The 14,912-nt window shown below is 37.6% G+C and overlaps 2 protein-coding genes across 3 annotated transcripts in view; one reads left to right on the top strand and one right to left on the bottom strand.

Annotated features, from left to right (window-relative positions):
• Positions 1-279: 279 nt before the first annotated feature.
• LOC105836851 (toll-like receptor 6) lies at positions 280-3,694 on the bottom strand. Of its 2 annotated transcripts, none has more exons than XM_012681168.3 (2): positions 3,387-3,694; positions 280-2,365 (listed from the first exon to the last, which is right to left on the bottom strand). In XM_012681168.3, the coding sequence occupies exon 2, from the start codon at positions 2,357-2,359 to the stop codon at positions 464-466; it is 1,896 nt and encodes a 631-aa protein (XP_012536622.2). In that variant the 5' UTR covers positions 2,360-2,365; positions 3,387-3,694; the 3' UTR covers positions 280-463. The 2 variants fall into 2 exon arrangements, with proteins under 2 accessions (XP_012536622.2, XP_012536621.2); XM_012681167.3 differs by having other exon boundaries at positions 280-2,375; positions 3,387-3,693.
• A 4,916-nt stretch (positions 3,695-8,610) lies between these two features.
• Positions 8,611-14,912, top strand: part of LOC105836847 (heparan sulfate 2-O-sulfotransferase pipe) — a 28,361-nt gene continuing 22,059 nt past the window's right edge. The window contains exon 1 of the mRNA XM_012681157.3: positions 8,611-10,139. Within this exon, the coding sequence (XP_012536611.1) occupies positions 10,090-10,139 (50 nt within the window). The 5' untranslated portion in view covers positions 8,611-10,089. The remainder of the gene's footprint in view (positions 10,140-14,912) is intronic.

The following is a 14,912-nucleotide window of genomic DNA, read 5'->3' as shown; positions in this document are numbered from 1 at the left end:
GTTTCATTTTCTTAAAAATGTAGAGTTCATGCAGCAAAATAATTACATATTAGAAGAAATGTGGGTGAAAGCAACCAAAAGCAATATTTTTTAAAGAAAGATTTACTTTTATAAAACGTCATCAATCTTTTGATTTAAGGGTATTAAGATATGTCGCGATAATCCACTTTTACTTCTTCGTAAATTGCACAAATATGTAAAGAAATTCGTATTCTCTATTGTATAGCAATTTTATAACATTAACAATAATTAATATTGAGGTAAAATGACAAATGCATATTTATCAAGTCTGCATGAATATGTATTTCATGTTTCTATTGCTAGTTAATTTATCATGTAATTTAACAAAGTTAAATTTTCTGTAAATGTTCGTAAATTAATGGCCAAATTATTAATGCCATTTTTTTAAAGAACATTTAATAGAAAAGATGCATATATATAGAAGTCTTAAGTTGAAAGAGTTTTAAACATCGTCAAAAACACCACCATGTATCTCCTTCATATTGTTCTCGTAGATATACAAGCTAGTCCCAAAGGCGGTATTGAGGCCATAAAGAGCTCCATTTTCCAACTTTTGAAAAGGATTCTTGCTTACATCCAAAATGTACAAACTTCCCAGATTTTTGCAAGCGCCCTTACGTATTTCGGATATTTTATTCTCTGAAAGCCAGAGGCGTCTTAATCGACTCAAGCCTTCATAGCTATCACCCTCGATAGTCGTCAAAGTGTTGTTACTCAAATATAGATCTCGCAGAGTAGGCAAATTAAAGGCACCACGCATTATGTTAGAAATTTTGTTGCCGGTCAAGGATAATGTGGATATTGGAGCTTGAACGAAATTACCCTCTTCGAGAATGTCGATCTCGTTATAATCGAGATACAGGGACTCCACAGACTGTGCTAAATCGCCAAACGTGGCCTTGGCGATCTTGTTATTGGCGAGATTCAATTGCTTTAGACCCGTCAACTTGGAGAGAATGCCATATTGCAGATCGCGTATAGAATTATGACGGAGATCAAGCGTTTGCAGCGTTGTCAAGCCTCTGAAGGCGCTAGGTTCGATTGTCTTTATACCGTTCCCCATCAACGTTAATATCAGCAAGGATGTTAAACCTTGGAAAACGTCGTTTTGTAACGTTTCGATTTTATTGTCTTCAAGATGCAAATAGTTCAAACGGTAGAGTTTAGAGAACACGCCGTCGGGGATAGAAACTATGTGATTTCCGCTCGCCACAAGTACAGTCAAGGTGTCTGGCAGACTGGAAACGAAGTTTAAACTCTTTAGTTGATTGCCAGCGAGATACAATGCGCTTAGATTCGTTTTTAAGAGCGCGCCCTCCTCAATCTCTTCGATCAGATTATTTCTCAAGTTGAGCACATTTAGGTAATCATTTTTGATCACCTGACTCCAGATCTTGCGTATTTTATTCCCTTGGAAGTTTACATACGTCAGACTTAACGGCAGGTTGTTCAGCATCTCCTTCGTGATCTCAACGATCTCGTTGTTCGACAGATCCAACGAGGCGACCGGCAGAGATTGCAACCGATACCAGTCTTCCTGAAAACCCTTGATACCCAACTCGGCGAGATTCAGACTTTGCTTCGTAGTGTCGAATAGTACTTGGACGCATCCTTCAACAAGTTCTTCGTCTTCCAAAAGAATTTCCAGTGATGTCACGATGCCATCAGACTTGCAAATTTTCACTCGTGTGTGCTCGCTAAGCGTTTTGATCTTTTGATCCTGAGATTCCTTAGCTACTTCAGTCTTGTCGACTCTCTGCTCCTCCTCCTTCGCGGGATTTCTCTGGTCGTGCATCGCTGCCAATCGCTTTATTTCCTCGGCGTCTTTAAGGAAAGAATTAGCAAATACGCCCGTGCTGATGCTCCAAAGAATATTCCCGTCAGTGAGAATCTTAGCGGATTTGGTAAGGCCAAACAGGTGGCCCCTTCCAAAGTGTCTGATAGGATTGCGAGAAATATCCAACAGTTGCAGATTTTCTAAGCCGACAAATAGATTCCGGACATTTGATATTTGATTGTCCGACAACAACAAATTTTTCAATTTTGTCAGATTGGAGAAAACGAATTCTGGTAGAGAAGTCAACGAATTATTGGCAAGTGCAAGCGACTCTACATCGAGTACGTTAGCGAAGGCATCTTTCTCCAACATGCGAAGACCTGGAAGACCTGATAAGTTCAATTCCCTGTGATCGGAATTTCCGACAAGTCGAACGTCTTTCAAGATGCCGTTATCTATGTTCACAATCAACTGCTTTGAAGTATCTGTTTCATCGATTTTCCCAACTTCCACAGGCACACTCGCCGCTAGAGGCAGCAAACATATGATGAGGGACAGCATCGTTTCCTAAAAACAACTAATAATTTTTTTTCTTTCACAAATTTAAAATCTTCTTGTTTCTATACATTAAATATTTAGATTAGATTAAGTTATGTTTATGATGCCAATAACTTATAAATGTCTCATACAAATTATTGAAAATTATGTATAAGTATCGCTAATATTAATAATTTAATAATATTAAAGTATATTAATAATTTACGCATAAAGAGTAGATAAAAAATAAGTTTTAAGTTTAGCTCTTACAATTTTATTACCTTCAAATCTTTTCCTTTTTTAAAGAACAAGTAGAAGTTGCGTGATAATTAAAAAGTATGTGGTACTCATTAAATATATTATCCTTATTTTAATCCAGTAAATTACGATAACGTGTGAGAAACTTTAAGACGTTGATTAGGCTCCGCGCTGATAGCTAAAGAAAGTTCTGTGGTAGACGCAAAGAATCCCACGCTTCAGGATTATTTTGCGACATTCCTTATGATAGACGACTCTCGCGTATAGGGTCATAATTATAACGATCCTGATAAACGACGCCTTAGATTATTCTCCGAAACTCATGTCAGATATTATAGAAACCGGTTACGCGACTTTTAAAGTCGGGATGCATAAATTACATAATTTGTGATATTTTGTAATAATTTCCGGAAGCATTCCAACGGTATCAGTGAGCAATTCTCGTTGTTACTAACAGTCTCGCGAAAATATTATATATCTAGGATTCAAGTTACAAGGTACAAAGAATTAAAGCGAGAGTGGACTACATCCGCGCTTTATAAGGTTCATTTTGATCACAAACTGGTATTTAGAGTCCATTCTAAACATGAAATTAGATTTAAAATCTATTTTAAGCACAAAAGTACATTCTAAGATGACCTCTATATATAAATTGCGGACACTCAGTTTTTTACTTCAAACTTTCCATGCTAAAGTCGCCGTTGTTGTTTTTGCGGTCAATGCATCGTGGAAGCTTCAGTTAACGTGAATCACGTCGTTACGGAACATTCGCGTAAGAACATGTTCCACTTACCGATCAATCGGTTAAACCACAGAAAGCCACGGAAGTTGCTGAAGAGATCCCGCCTGTCTTCGGGCGCAGACAGACAAAGACTGCCTGCGTTTCTATTCCTGGCGGACAACGCGTGGCGAGATTCCTCAAGACGAGGTAATCACGAAAACAGGTCTTGCAAGCCTTTATAGTCGAATCTCGTGCGTGTACAGATTCCTAGATGCGTATGTAAAAGAGGACGTTTGCGATAGATGATCCCGCGTCAAAAGTCCTTGTCTGGGATCGCCCACGGCGATTCGCTTTTTGAGTTTGTCGACACCCGAGTCCCATGACGTCTTCGTTGCTACCGAGAATCGAAGAGGATAAATGGCACGAGCCGCTTGACCCTCCTTGAATTAAATCACTTCGTCACGCCTTAATCGACATCGAGGTTTGCTCGTACAACTCGTAAAGCTCTACGATTCTACGATTGGCCTAAACGCCGCCGTCGAACATTTTTTTTTTATTATAATTCTTTTTATGTCTGCCATTTCTTTAAGAAATCATCAACATCCGGGAATACTTTTTGTCAGAAAATCGTAAATCAAAAGCATTAATTACGTCATTCGAGTTTGATTGTGAGGCGACAAAAGACGTTATTCCTGTTTTTTGAGACGGAGTATTCAGACAAACAATTTAATGTGGGAATATAAAGGTCAGGTTGGGCATTAATTAATTAAGTTTGATGGATTATAATTTAAAGACCGTTTTATTTATTATTTTTATGTAAATCTTTTTATCTCCTTATCTTTAACACTACTGTATTTAATATATTATAAATACATTTTGTAATATAATTAGTTCAAATAATGCAAATAATAATATCGGGTATTCGAGGAGCATTTCCGGTAGCACTATAATATGATGATACAGACGCAGATATACGATCTTAATCGAAGATTCAATGAAGCATGACTGATCGCTAAACCGCAACTGACAAAGGATTCAATACATCATTTTAAAGAGTTAAAAATATATTTTGGTTATTATGTAATTTATGTATTCTTTGTTTGTTCTTCTTTTAAGAAAATGTTTGCAAACACAGATACATATATTTAAAATCACGAAACCGTAAAGGATTATGAAATATCGAAAGGTGCTGTTGCGTGCACATTTAAGACGCACAACCAATATTTCCTCCACGGGATACGTTAGATAATATATTTATCTAACTCCATATGCGCGCGCATTTCCCTATACTTACACGCGCGTATAACGACATTCCTCTTAAGACGAATGAAGCTCCCGTGCACAAATTACCACGTATCACGTGAGAGATTCAGTTTTTAAAGGGAGAAGGGGAAGCATTCTTGATAATATATCATGTACGATTCGATGGCGCTTGATAAAAGAGGCCATTCTGTGTGACCAAATACCTGCTGCTGTGATGAACTGGCTGATCCGGTATTTCGCGCGGACGATAGCGCATCGAGAGCTCGACCGTCGCGTCGCACGTCAGTTCGATCGGCGCGACCGGTTCGATCTCCCACACATCGCGAGTTCCCACAACGCGCGAGTTCTCGCGCGAGATAAATTTGCGCGCCGCTAATTTCTGATGTTCGTGATCAGAAACGAAGACCCTTTGCCTCTCGTGGCGCAGCCAGCCGCCAGGAGGTCGTCGTACTTCCGGAAACCGGCTTGTACCTTCCGCTATGAGAACCACTGTGGATTCGTCGGATCATGGTTATTACGCGGGTATAAGAGCGCGGCCGTACTTCTCTCACGGTTCCATTCACAAAAAACCAGCCGGCCGATACGGCTCACGTGCGTTCAGTTAATTAAGTTTGTTGCACACGTGTACGCACTGACAGTGTCGAAGGTTGCGCCGATATCCCGCCGCACACGTTAATCCGCAAGAGTGTAACCGCGCTGGCTCTCCGATCTCCGAGCGATCACGCGTTACGCTTTTTTTTTCTTTTACCTATCTTCTTCTGCCTTTTCTAGAGCAAGAGTGCCAGCTCGTTTCCGCAAGATTCCAATTCGGCCTTGAACTCGCTTTTGCGCCAAGAATTGCGCTGCCAGCATTCCAGTCACAGACAAATATTTTTGTGTTTAGACGCACGAATCGTAACTTTTGAGGTACAAGCTTTTAAAATATTAAAAATTATATTTAAGGGAAAAAGTGGTATTATGTGGTCACTCGCTATATCTCCGTTATTATACTGAGAAAAAAATGTTAATTTGACTAAATTTTCCAACTAAATTAAATTTTGTCTATTCAAATATTTATATATTTCAATTAACTATAGAAATACTTGAATTGAAATTTGTGCATTTAAGTTAAATACATAAATTCTTGAACTGACGAACTGATGAAATTTTAATTTAGTGGAAAAATTTTGTCAAATCAACAATATTATTTTATCAGTGTAGGTAAAGAATTCCACTGATCACTTGTGGAATTATTTGTTTAGTAATTCGTGGTTATGTAGTGGCGCTAATATGCCAATATACAACTAAGTATCAACATTTGTTTTTAATAGCATTTTTACTTTCGAACATTTTAAAATATTTTTAAAATAAGTGTATTTAGCGTTGAATCTGCCAAGTTTATATCAAAAAACGATTCATATGGCGTTTATGAATATTATTCTAAATATTCTATTAAACCGTATAATGATAAAATTATTATAAATTACAATGGATGTAAGGAAGAAAAAATTCTCAACGTCCTAGTTAATCATAGTTTGAGACATCGATTATCTAGTATGGAATCGCGACAGGATATATTATTTTTAATTTATTCCTGTAAGGAAAAACACAATCTTTAATTCTCGAAATTAATATTTCACGGATCACGAAACTTAAAGGTGTCAGCGTATCCTCATGCAAATTGCGCCAGGTGTTAATTAACCACATGCAAATTTATGTTAAATCTTACTTTAAATTGAATAAATTAGATAAAATGTATAAAGATTTCCGACAATTTTTTTCTGTTAATATTAACAGAATAATGTTGATGAAGAGGATAGGAAGAATTTTTCCCGGGATAATTATTTCGGTACAATTATGTCAAATAATTAGTAGCTTTAACCTCAGCCGTTCCGTGACAGGATACGTGGTTTCAGGATATAATAATTAAATTCGTAACACAAATCTTTTCGATCTGATATTAAATAACATTTTTGAATAACAATTCTGTTTGCTTCTGTATAAATAATTTGGCAACAACATATAATTCAACATAGTGATATCTTCAAATAAAAAGAAACTCAAGATTTGAAAAGTACAAGTCAAACATACAAAGGTGTGACGAGTTAATTTTCTCTTTCATGATTTTTTTATCTCAAAATCTGAAGTTTGTAAGGTTGCGTACAACACTTCCCGGCGAATAATTATCAATAGAATAATTATGCATGAAGCGCCAAGTCATAATACCTAATTGAATTGTACGCAACGGCGTACAATTGAACCAAAGTAATAATATCATACATGCGAATGCCGGCCTTGCATTGTTGCCTAGGTGCGCGGCGATATAAAGGAACAACATGCCATTGTTTCGAGGATTTCTTTGATTGCAATCTCATTCGATATTGATGCGATCATACTAATCGCTCAAATACGAAATTTTATGCAGTTTCTAAGTGTTTCAACTATCTTCCTGCCATTGTGATATATTGAGACTGGGAAATAGAGCTGGAGTTATTGGATATGTAAAGTATGAGCATGTGATTTTTTATGTAAGTTTTAGAACGTAAACTTTCATGTTTTTATTGCTAAAATTAATTTCAGAGAATCTTTATAAAATTTTTCTTTGTCAAAAGAATATTATAACTAAAATTAGTTCTTTTTTTTTTATTTAAAATAGATATAACATACTAAATACTGCTTTTATTTTTACTTTGAACGAAATATGACAATTTCCTGTAGACACATCTCTTTAATCAATTTTACATCTATATACCTCGGCAAAGTACTAAATGTGTAGTATGCAAAATACATAAATAAATGAGTAATTATATTAGTTGATCAAGGAGTAGTTGAAATTACTCTTAAATAAAATGATAATACTTGTATTAATTGTTATAACTTTTCTTAATTTTAAATTAATTATTTAATTGCTTTCTGTCTTATATATATATACATATATCTTTTTTAAACATTTACTAAGTATTTTGTAAAATATTATACATTTATCATATTTACACGCAACATGCTTATCGTCGAGGATATCGCAAAAGAAAGAAGAGGAAAATGGACTGCGTGTGCGCGCGACAACATACATTTTCTTGCTATAAACTCTTAAGGTTTCAAGTGTAAATATTACGAAACAAATTACATCTCCCATATTCTGCATATTCATTTATTCGTAGCTTTTGCAAAAACGCAAAGTTTGAATTACACAGGAGTTCTATTTATATAATTTCTACTTTTAAGAACTATTTTATAACTTTTAAAGATTTCTTTACGTTCTTAACATTTTACTTTTTATTAGCATAATATATACTTTTTAATTACAGAAAAATTTCTCGGCTCAGATTTAATTCACCGGAAGAGATTCATCTGCATTTATAATTTTCTAAATAAAAGTCTCGTTTCTCTCTTCTTCTCTGTTAGATTTATATACTAATCGATAATCGATTCGATGTATACATTACCATCTTATGAGATTCCCGATTAAATTATTGCCTTTAGTAAAATGCATCGCAGTCTGTGTTACTTTCATAAGAATTTCTATCGCAACGGCTAATAAATGCGGCAGCGAGCACTAAATCACCGCTCGGAAGAGTGCGTGTCTTATTAAATGTAGCTAATGTGCGTGATATATGTGTACCGATGGATAGGAAACTCATTTTATTGACGCGTTTAAAACTGTGATGATAAATTTGGCCGCAACATAAACCCATGCCGCTGCAACTTAAATTTCTTCCTGTTTGGAATATTCACTACCTCAAAATTATTTTTACATTACATTGTATTTTTGTACGTAGCAAATTAATAGACAGATAATAGACATTAATTAGTTAGTGGTTTATGTTTATTGATAGATTTTTGTACAAGAAAAGTATGTTTAGTAATTTTATTATTAATTTTAACGTTTTTCAAAATATCACGCAAGTTGTAAACGATTATGTAATATTCAGAATTAATTCAAAATGAATTTACCGTATTCTACTTAAAACTTAAAGTTATTTTTTAGAATATATTATTATTTTTACCGTGTTTTATATAACTAGTGACTGTGTAAATATGCAAAAAAACTCTTTTCGTAAAAAATATATATTTATTTTTGCATAACTTTAATTTATTTAAGAATTGTTCTATTGCGCACAAAATTACACAAATTTAAAAAGTTTATTATACTTGAAAGAATTTCGTAAGACAAATTGTTTCATATTTTTTTATGAAGTATAAATTTGTTTTAAATCATAGCAAAAAAATACAAAAAATAACACAACGATAGTGCATTACTAGCTCTTAAAGAGATTCAACTTTGACTTGAAATTTAAGGTAAAAGCTGTTTTCTAGAACATAATGTCTTTATCATATCTTCTGCATTCTCTTATAGAAAAGTAGATGTATTTATATATGCATAGCCTGCCATAGAACGCGAGTTTTGATTACAAACCGGATAGGACGCAATATGGTTGCATTTAACAAAAAAAAGTTTCACAACTGTTATAAAATTGTTTTATACGATTTGTATATTTACATCCGATGGAAATTAAAGGAAGGAATCAATCGTATTGAGGAATTTTTATAAGAATTCTCGAACGTAAAAGAAGCAATTTTGCAATTGTTATAAATTTCTAATATGTTAAAAACCTGAAAAAGGACATCTTTTATAGATGGGAGTACGCGGTCGCGTTTCGAAAAGAGAACACCTGCGCGGATCAGGGTTAAAAGTCCGATCACCTTGATTTAAAGCCGAAAACGAAGGCCTCTTCCCTTCACCGTGCGACTGCAGGCCCCGGAACAGGGAGCCCGGTGGGGCCCGGTGGGTCGGCTGCACGGCGAATGTGGAGTAGAATCGCGCAGCATTACGTGCCACCGAGTAACGGAGCGCGGACGCGGAATAGAGCGTATCGCGTGTCGTCTCCGTGTTTCGCGTTCACGCGGCATCGAGGCTGACGAGGCTCCGAAACGGCGAAGAAAAGCGGCAGTCGCGTGTCGACCAGCGGACAGGTCGGTTCAGATCTCTCTCTCTCTCTCCGCGTCTCTTCTCACCACATTCGCCGAAAGACCGATGACTGAAAAGATCAAGGGGGACGGTGGCCGCGTGCACGTTTCGACACCCGGAACCCGTATGAACTTCCGACCGGGCGCCGGCGTCGATTCGAAGGATATTGCATGGGTGACGATGTCGTAAAGTCCATGTGAGCGGCGCGCGCGCCCGCCCGCCCGATCGAGGATGTTGACCTGGTAGCGGGTGTTGATCGACGGGAAAATCGTTCGCTAGCGGGAATCCAACGGCTGACGTCCGCAGCTGTCGACGACACGAACGCTTTTTTTTTCTTTTTTTTTTGTTCAACCGTCGTCAGCCATTCAGCAGTGATTCAGTGAATGGACTTTATGAGTGACCGTTTGTCAGAGACGTTCTCGCCAGCGAGAAGACTCGAGTGCCCGATGACGACGGATCGTCATCCTCCGATGGATCGCACGTGACCACCGCAATCTCCGTGGGATATCGGCGATCCAGCAACGTCTCGTCTAGAAAAGGCCGGATTTCGAAAGGAGCGGCAGGATGCTAAAGGAGAACATGTGGCGGCAAAGGAGAGTGCCCGTTCCCAAGAGGTAAGGAGGCTATCTCGGTCTCTCGGGACGCGATTAACCGCGGCGCCGCGCCTAATTACGCGCAGGCAAGCGATTATCATCTTCTACGATGTCATCAATATTTATCTGCGCGTAGAGCATGAGAGTGCACCAAGGGATACCGTACCTCGCCGACCGCGGCCGGGGTATCCTCTGTAACGAGCCGGGGTATTTAACCGTTAAGCACACGCTGGTGACTCAATCTTACCCGGCGATCACCCACCTTCCCACCGGATCAGGCTTTTTCATCATTTTCTTTTTCCTCTTTGTAAAACTCGATTTTTTTAAATTCTGATACCTCTACTGCGCACAAAACTAACCCCAGTAGATAGGATAGCATTACAAATATTATTTCCGTCTTTATTTTTTAATCCATTCAGAAAAAGCACGAGTTTCTATACTAATTACTTTGAGGGGCAGTTAATTACTTAGCTTACTTCAAAATTAGACAACATTTGACAAAGGTATAGTATAGTGTTTATTTTGTAAATGTAAATCGTTTCGCACAATTTTTCTCTCAAGAGATAGGACACTGGCCCCGTTAGCAAATATAATAAGGTAGAAACGAAAGTAGAAATATGACAGGGATATAAATTTTAGACAGCAGATTGTGTGACTCTGATTTCTTTCAGGAGAGACTTGCGAATTCCGAGTATGCGATGACTGTATAATTTATGCACGTATCGCTGAATTTCGTATACATTTTAAAAGATACAATAAACACCAGGTAGAAAGTAAATGGCTATAATTTTACAAATCTGTCGCACATCTATAATGAATATTTCACATTTTTATCTTCTTTTGTACTGTAATGTAATCTTAGCATAAGCCTTTTAATTACTACTATTGTCTTTAGGTATTATAATATACAAGGCAGAAATTTGCAAACGTTCTCCTATAAAATAATTAGAATGTAAGAGAACTTTAGCTGCGTTTCTCTTAGAAAAGTATCAAAAGATCAGTACCGTTGTGAGGAAAAAGTACTTTGAATCGACGAATCGAGAAATTTTCCCATTATATCACCAGTAACGAACTATATCATAGATAACTCGCCCTACGTGTCATAGAAAATGTGAGAAAGTTGGAAACAGTAAGGAATACTTTATTTCGACATTCAGTTTGCCTTTTATCGTATGCGAACACGCCACGATGGACGGTCACGAAGATGGCGAGTCGCTCTACCGAAGATTTCCTGTTTTGCCTCATGAATATGTCATTACTTTTCGAATAAGTATAAAGTTAACGGTGAAAAAGTAATACCGCCAAACGTCGCGTCGCCGGGATCAGGGTCGAGGTAGCGAGTCCAAGCGTCCAAAGGTCTCGCGAGCAGGGAGACAGAAGACAGACTCTCGCGACGAGCTAGGTACGTGACAAATCGATTCATCACAGCAGAGCCGCGCGAGAGAATCGTGAGTGGTCGTCGATTCCCGGGTGCTCCATGTCCTATGCAAATGCGTGGTTTGTCGGCCTGCGATTTCTTCCTGCGATTGACCCCCCCAAGCGCGCGTAAAGTCATAAGTCACAAACGAAGCTGGTGGTCTACATTGTGGAACGTGTATTTTGCAGAATGCGGTAAATGGGACTTTATCGATTTTAAAGGCAACGCTTCGTTCTCTCCACGTTTCAGTATCACATCAGTAATTCCATAATTAAGGATTAAATTAAACGTCTGTTAGATTTATAATTAGATTAGATACATAAATTGGAAATTAACGCATACGTAAATGGATACATAGTTTGAAATTAATTGAGAAACCAGCACCCTTATCTATATAGGAGATACTATATAGCTAATTTATAATATTATTTAGAATTGTATCTATTTTTATCAAAGACTATATCACTAATTACTGTTAGTTTGTTGATTTTTTAGCGAGGAATTTATAACATGACATTATTAACAAAACATACCAAAGAAATATACCGAATTTTCTAACAAACATAGGAAAATGTTTTATTTTCTAATTTTTACATTTTTCGTTTAATCGATGACACACCGGGGACCTTTTTTAAATAATCCAAAAAGTCGTCCGTGAATTATAAATTGTGCAATCTACACTGAAAATTATCGTCGTCCCGCGTCCCTCATTTATTTCATGTTAATACAGTTGATAATTACGAATTCTGCTACGTGAGTGATGAACCATCGTGACGTTTGCAAGAATGCAGGTCCATTTGTCTCGTGTTTCTGCGGCTCGTCCCGCGTGATGAATTTTGCTGCCCGAGCGAGAAAACCGCGCGCATTCGCGATAATGAATCTCCACTGCCTATAAATAAAAGTTATATAGCCTGTTGCGTAAATGAGGCAAGCAACGATCGACGATGAGCAGGGTATTGACGAGCGGAATTGCGGAATTGCGGAATTGCGGAATTGCGGGGAGGTGTCACTGCCGTAAAACGGAGTAAGAAAATGTAGCCATGGACGGCCTCGCGTATCACAGCTATCATTATCGGCCACTCGGCTTGCCACGCGGAATCCCGTCTACTCGCACTTCCGACTTCTCTCTACGAGACGATATCAAGCGCAGCGTACGCTGCACTTGAGCGGGTACAACGCAATTAAGAGTGACTACGATAATGCGCGTTAAGTGGCCGTATGGAAGATTGCCCACCATTCGAGAGTATTTCCATTATGGAGAAACAACCTCTCCCGTATCAACGGATAGCCCGGCTGTATGTCAAGCATAAAATCTGATTTAATAAAGTATGCATAATGTCAGAGGGCATGTCTGCTTAAGTACGTAAAAATACTGCGAATTAACATGGGTCGGACGTGCGTACGCGTATAATTTCTTACCTGTTAACGTTGAATATACATATATGTGCAGATGCACGTTTTTCAGTTCACCGCGGGGAGAATCTGCGTTTGAAAGATATCACGGTTGATCGAAACATCCGGTACCTATATATTTACCAACAAAAGCACCGGAGAACTCGTCCAACTGGATTGAGATAACGCATCCCGTAAATTAAAAATTTAATTGAAAACGTAGATGTAAATGGAACTAGCCATCGATCGTACACTCCGTGCGTATGTTAACTGTTTCCGAGTCATTAAGTACGATGACGGAGAAAAAAAGAATTAATAATAAAGTTTTATAAATGTATAAAGTAATCTGTTACAGATTGAATAAACATACCGTAGAAGTACACCAAGTACCTATGAAGTACATTTCGCGGAGTGCTTTATTGGAATACGGCTTCGGCCGTGGCGGCTGTAATAATTTATCATATACGCGCGCTCGTTAAAGTCAATTGTGATCGTTGTATTGCAACGAGCAGCATTGTCGGAGGTGCATCGACCGCGATCAAAAGTTGCATTGCAATTTCAACACGAATCTCCGTGCTGCCTCGCGGCTTTGTTGCGTCTGCCAATGTTACCACGATACATTACGAAAGATTAAAACAAAAACACAGAATCATCCCTCCCCCACAAATCGTTAACATTTTCTATGGCGTATCGGTATACGTAAGATCGAATCTGAGATAAATATGTATTTGAGAAATTTTTTAATGAAATTAACATCACAATCGAAAGAAATTTGCACGTGTCTGAATGCGCCGAGTACGTGCTTTAGAGACGTTTTATTTCCTCTTTCCTGTTTCTCATAGATGTTAGAACAATAATTCTAAAAAGTAACAATTGTTTCCCGCAATTATATTTATAATAATTTAAGACAATGCGAATATACGGTATAGTAAAATTTCAATGTACTTTTAAGTCAAGATCTAAGTAAAAGTTGTTTCATTTTTTTTTCAAACTTTATTTACTGTACCCTTTCTTGAAATGAGAAGATGATCGTGACAGTTTATCACCTTGTTTATCATCTTCTGATCTGCGATTTTATAAATTAGGCTACAATAGTGACAGACGATTTGACCCGTAGACCTCTTTAGTTAACGGCACGTACTCGCGCATTGGAATAGAAATTTCTAACGTTCGCACATTCTTGCCATCGGTTCTCGATGGCACATTTCGCGAATCGAATACCTACACGCAATGTTCTCATCGTGCGGGACAATCAGATTTCCAGATACGCGTTCACCATTATGTACTCGAAGCGTATGTACACGGTGCCTCTGTATGTACTCTGTTACGGTATATATAAACGCGCTCCTAACAGCTTACGGTTCCCTTCTCTCCGCGTGTCGTTGACACTGCGTCCGCCAGAACGATACCGTTCGTTTCTCGCTTTTCCCTCGAGTAGATCTGCTTACGTTTCGCCGATAAGCCCGGAAGAGCCGCGATGGAATACCGGAGAACGTCCTTGTATATCCTCGAGGAAACTAGCAGCATCGGCGCGACGGATTACGGTGAAGGATAGTGATTTGCGCATACGTGCAAATTGCTCGAATCAAATTATAGATAATTTGACGAATTATAGACATTCTCGTAACTCACCCGTGAAAAAATTTGATACTTGTATATGAATAATATCCCATTTCATTTTTCAAGAGAAACACAACAAAAAGTTTATAAAGTGCTACAGAAGCTCAACTTTTGAATATCTGATTTTCCAAATTATGACTTAACTTTGTCAGACCGTAAGAATTTAACATTGCATTTTAATGCAGCTGATAAAATCTCTACATATTTGTATTTGTTTTAGAAGAATTTCGGACTTTTTCCCACGAAGTACTCCGCATTTCACACGATTAATTCTGAAATTTCTTAATGAGACGTTGGTAAAACTATAAATTTTTCTTCTGGTTTTAATTAAAATGTTTGAACCTCTCGAAAACTAGTATTCAAAT

The sequence above is a fragment of the Monomorium pharaonis genome, chromosome 3 (assembly GCF_013373865.1).
Source record: "Monomorium pharaonis isolate MP-MQ-018 chromosome 3, ASM1337386v2, whole genome shotgun sequence".
NCBI lineage: Eukaryota > Metazoa > Arthropoda > Insecta > Hymenoptera > Formicidae > Monomorium > Monomorium pharaonis.
Note: the sequence above shows the minus strand (reverse complement) of the source record. Positions and strands in the feature narration are given on the sequence as shown.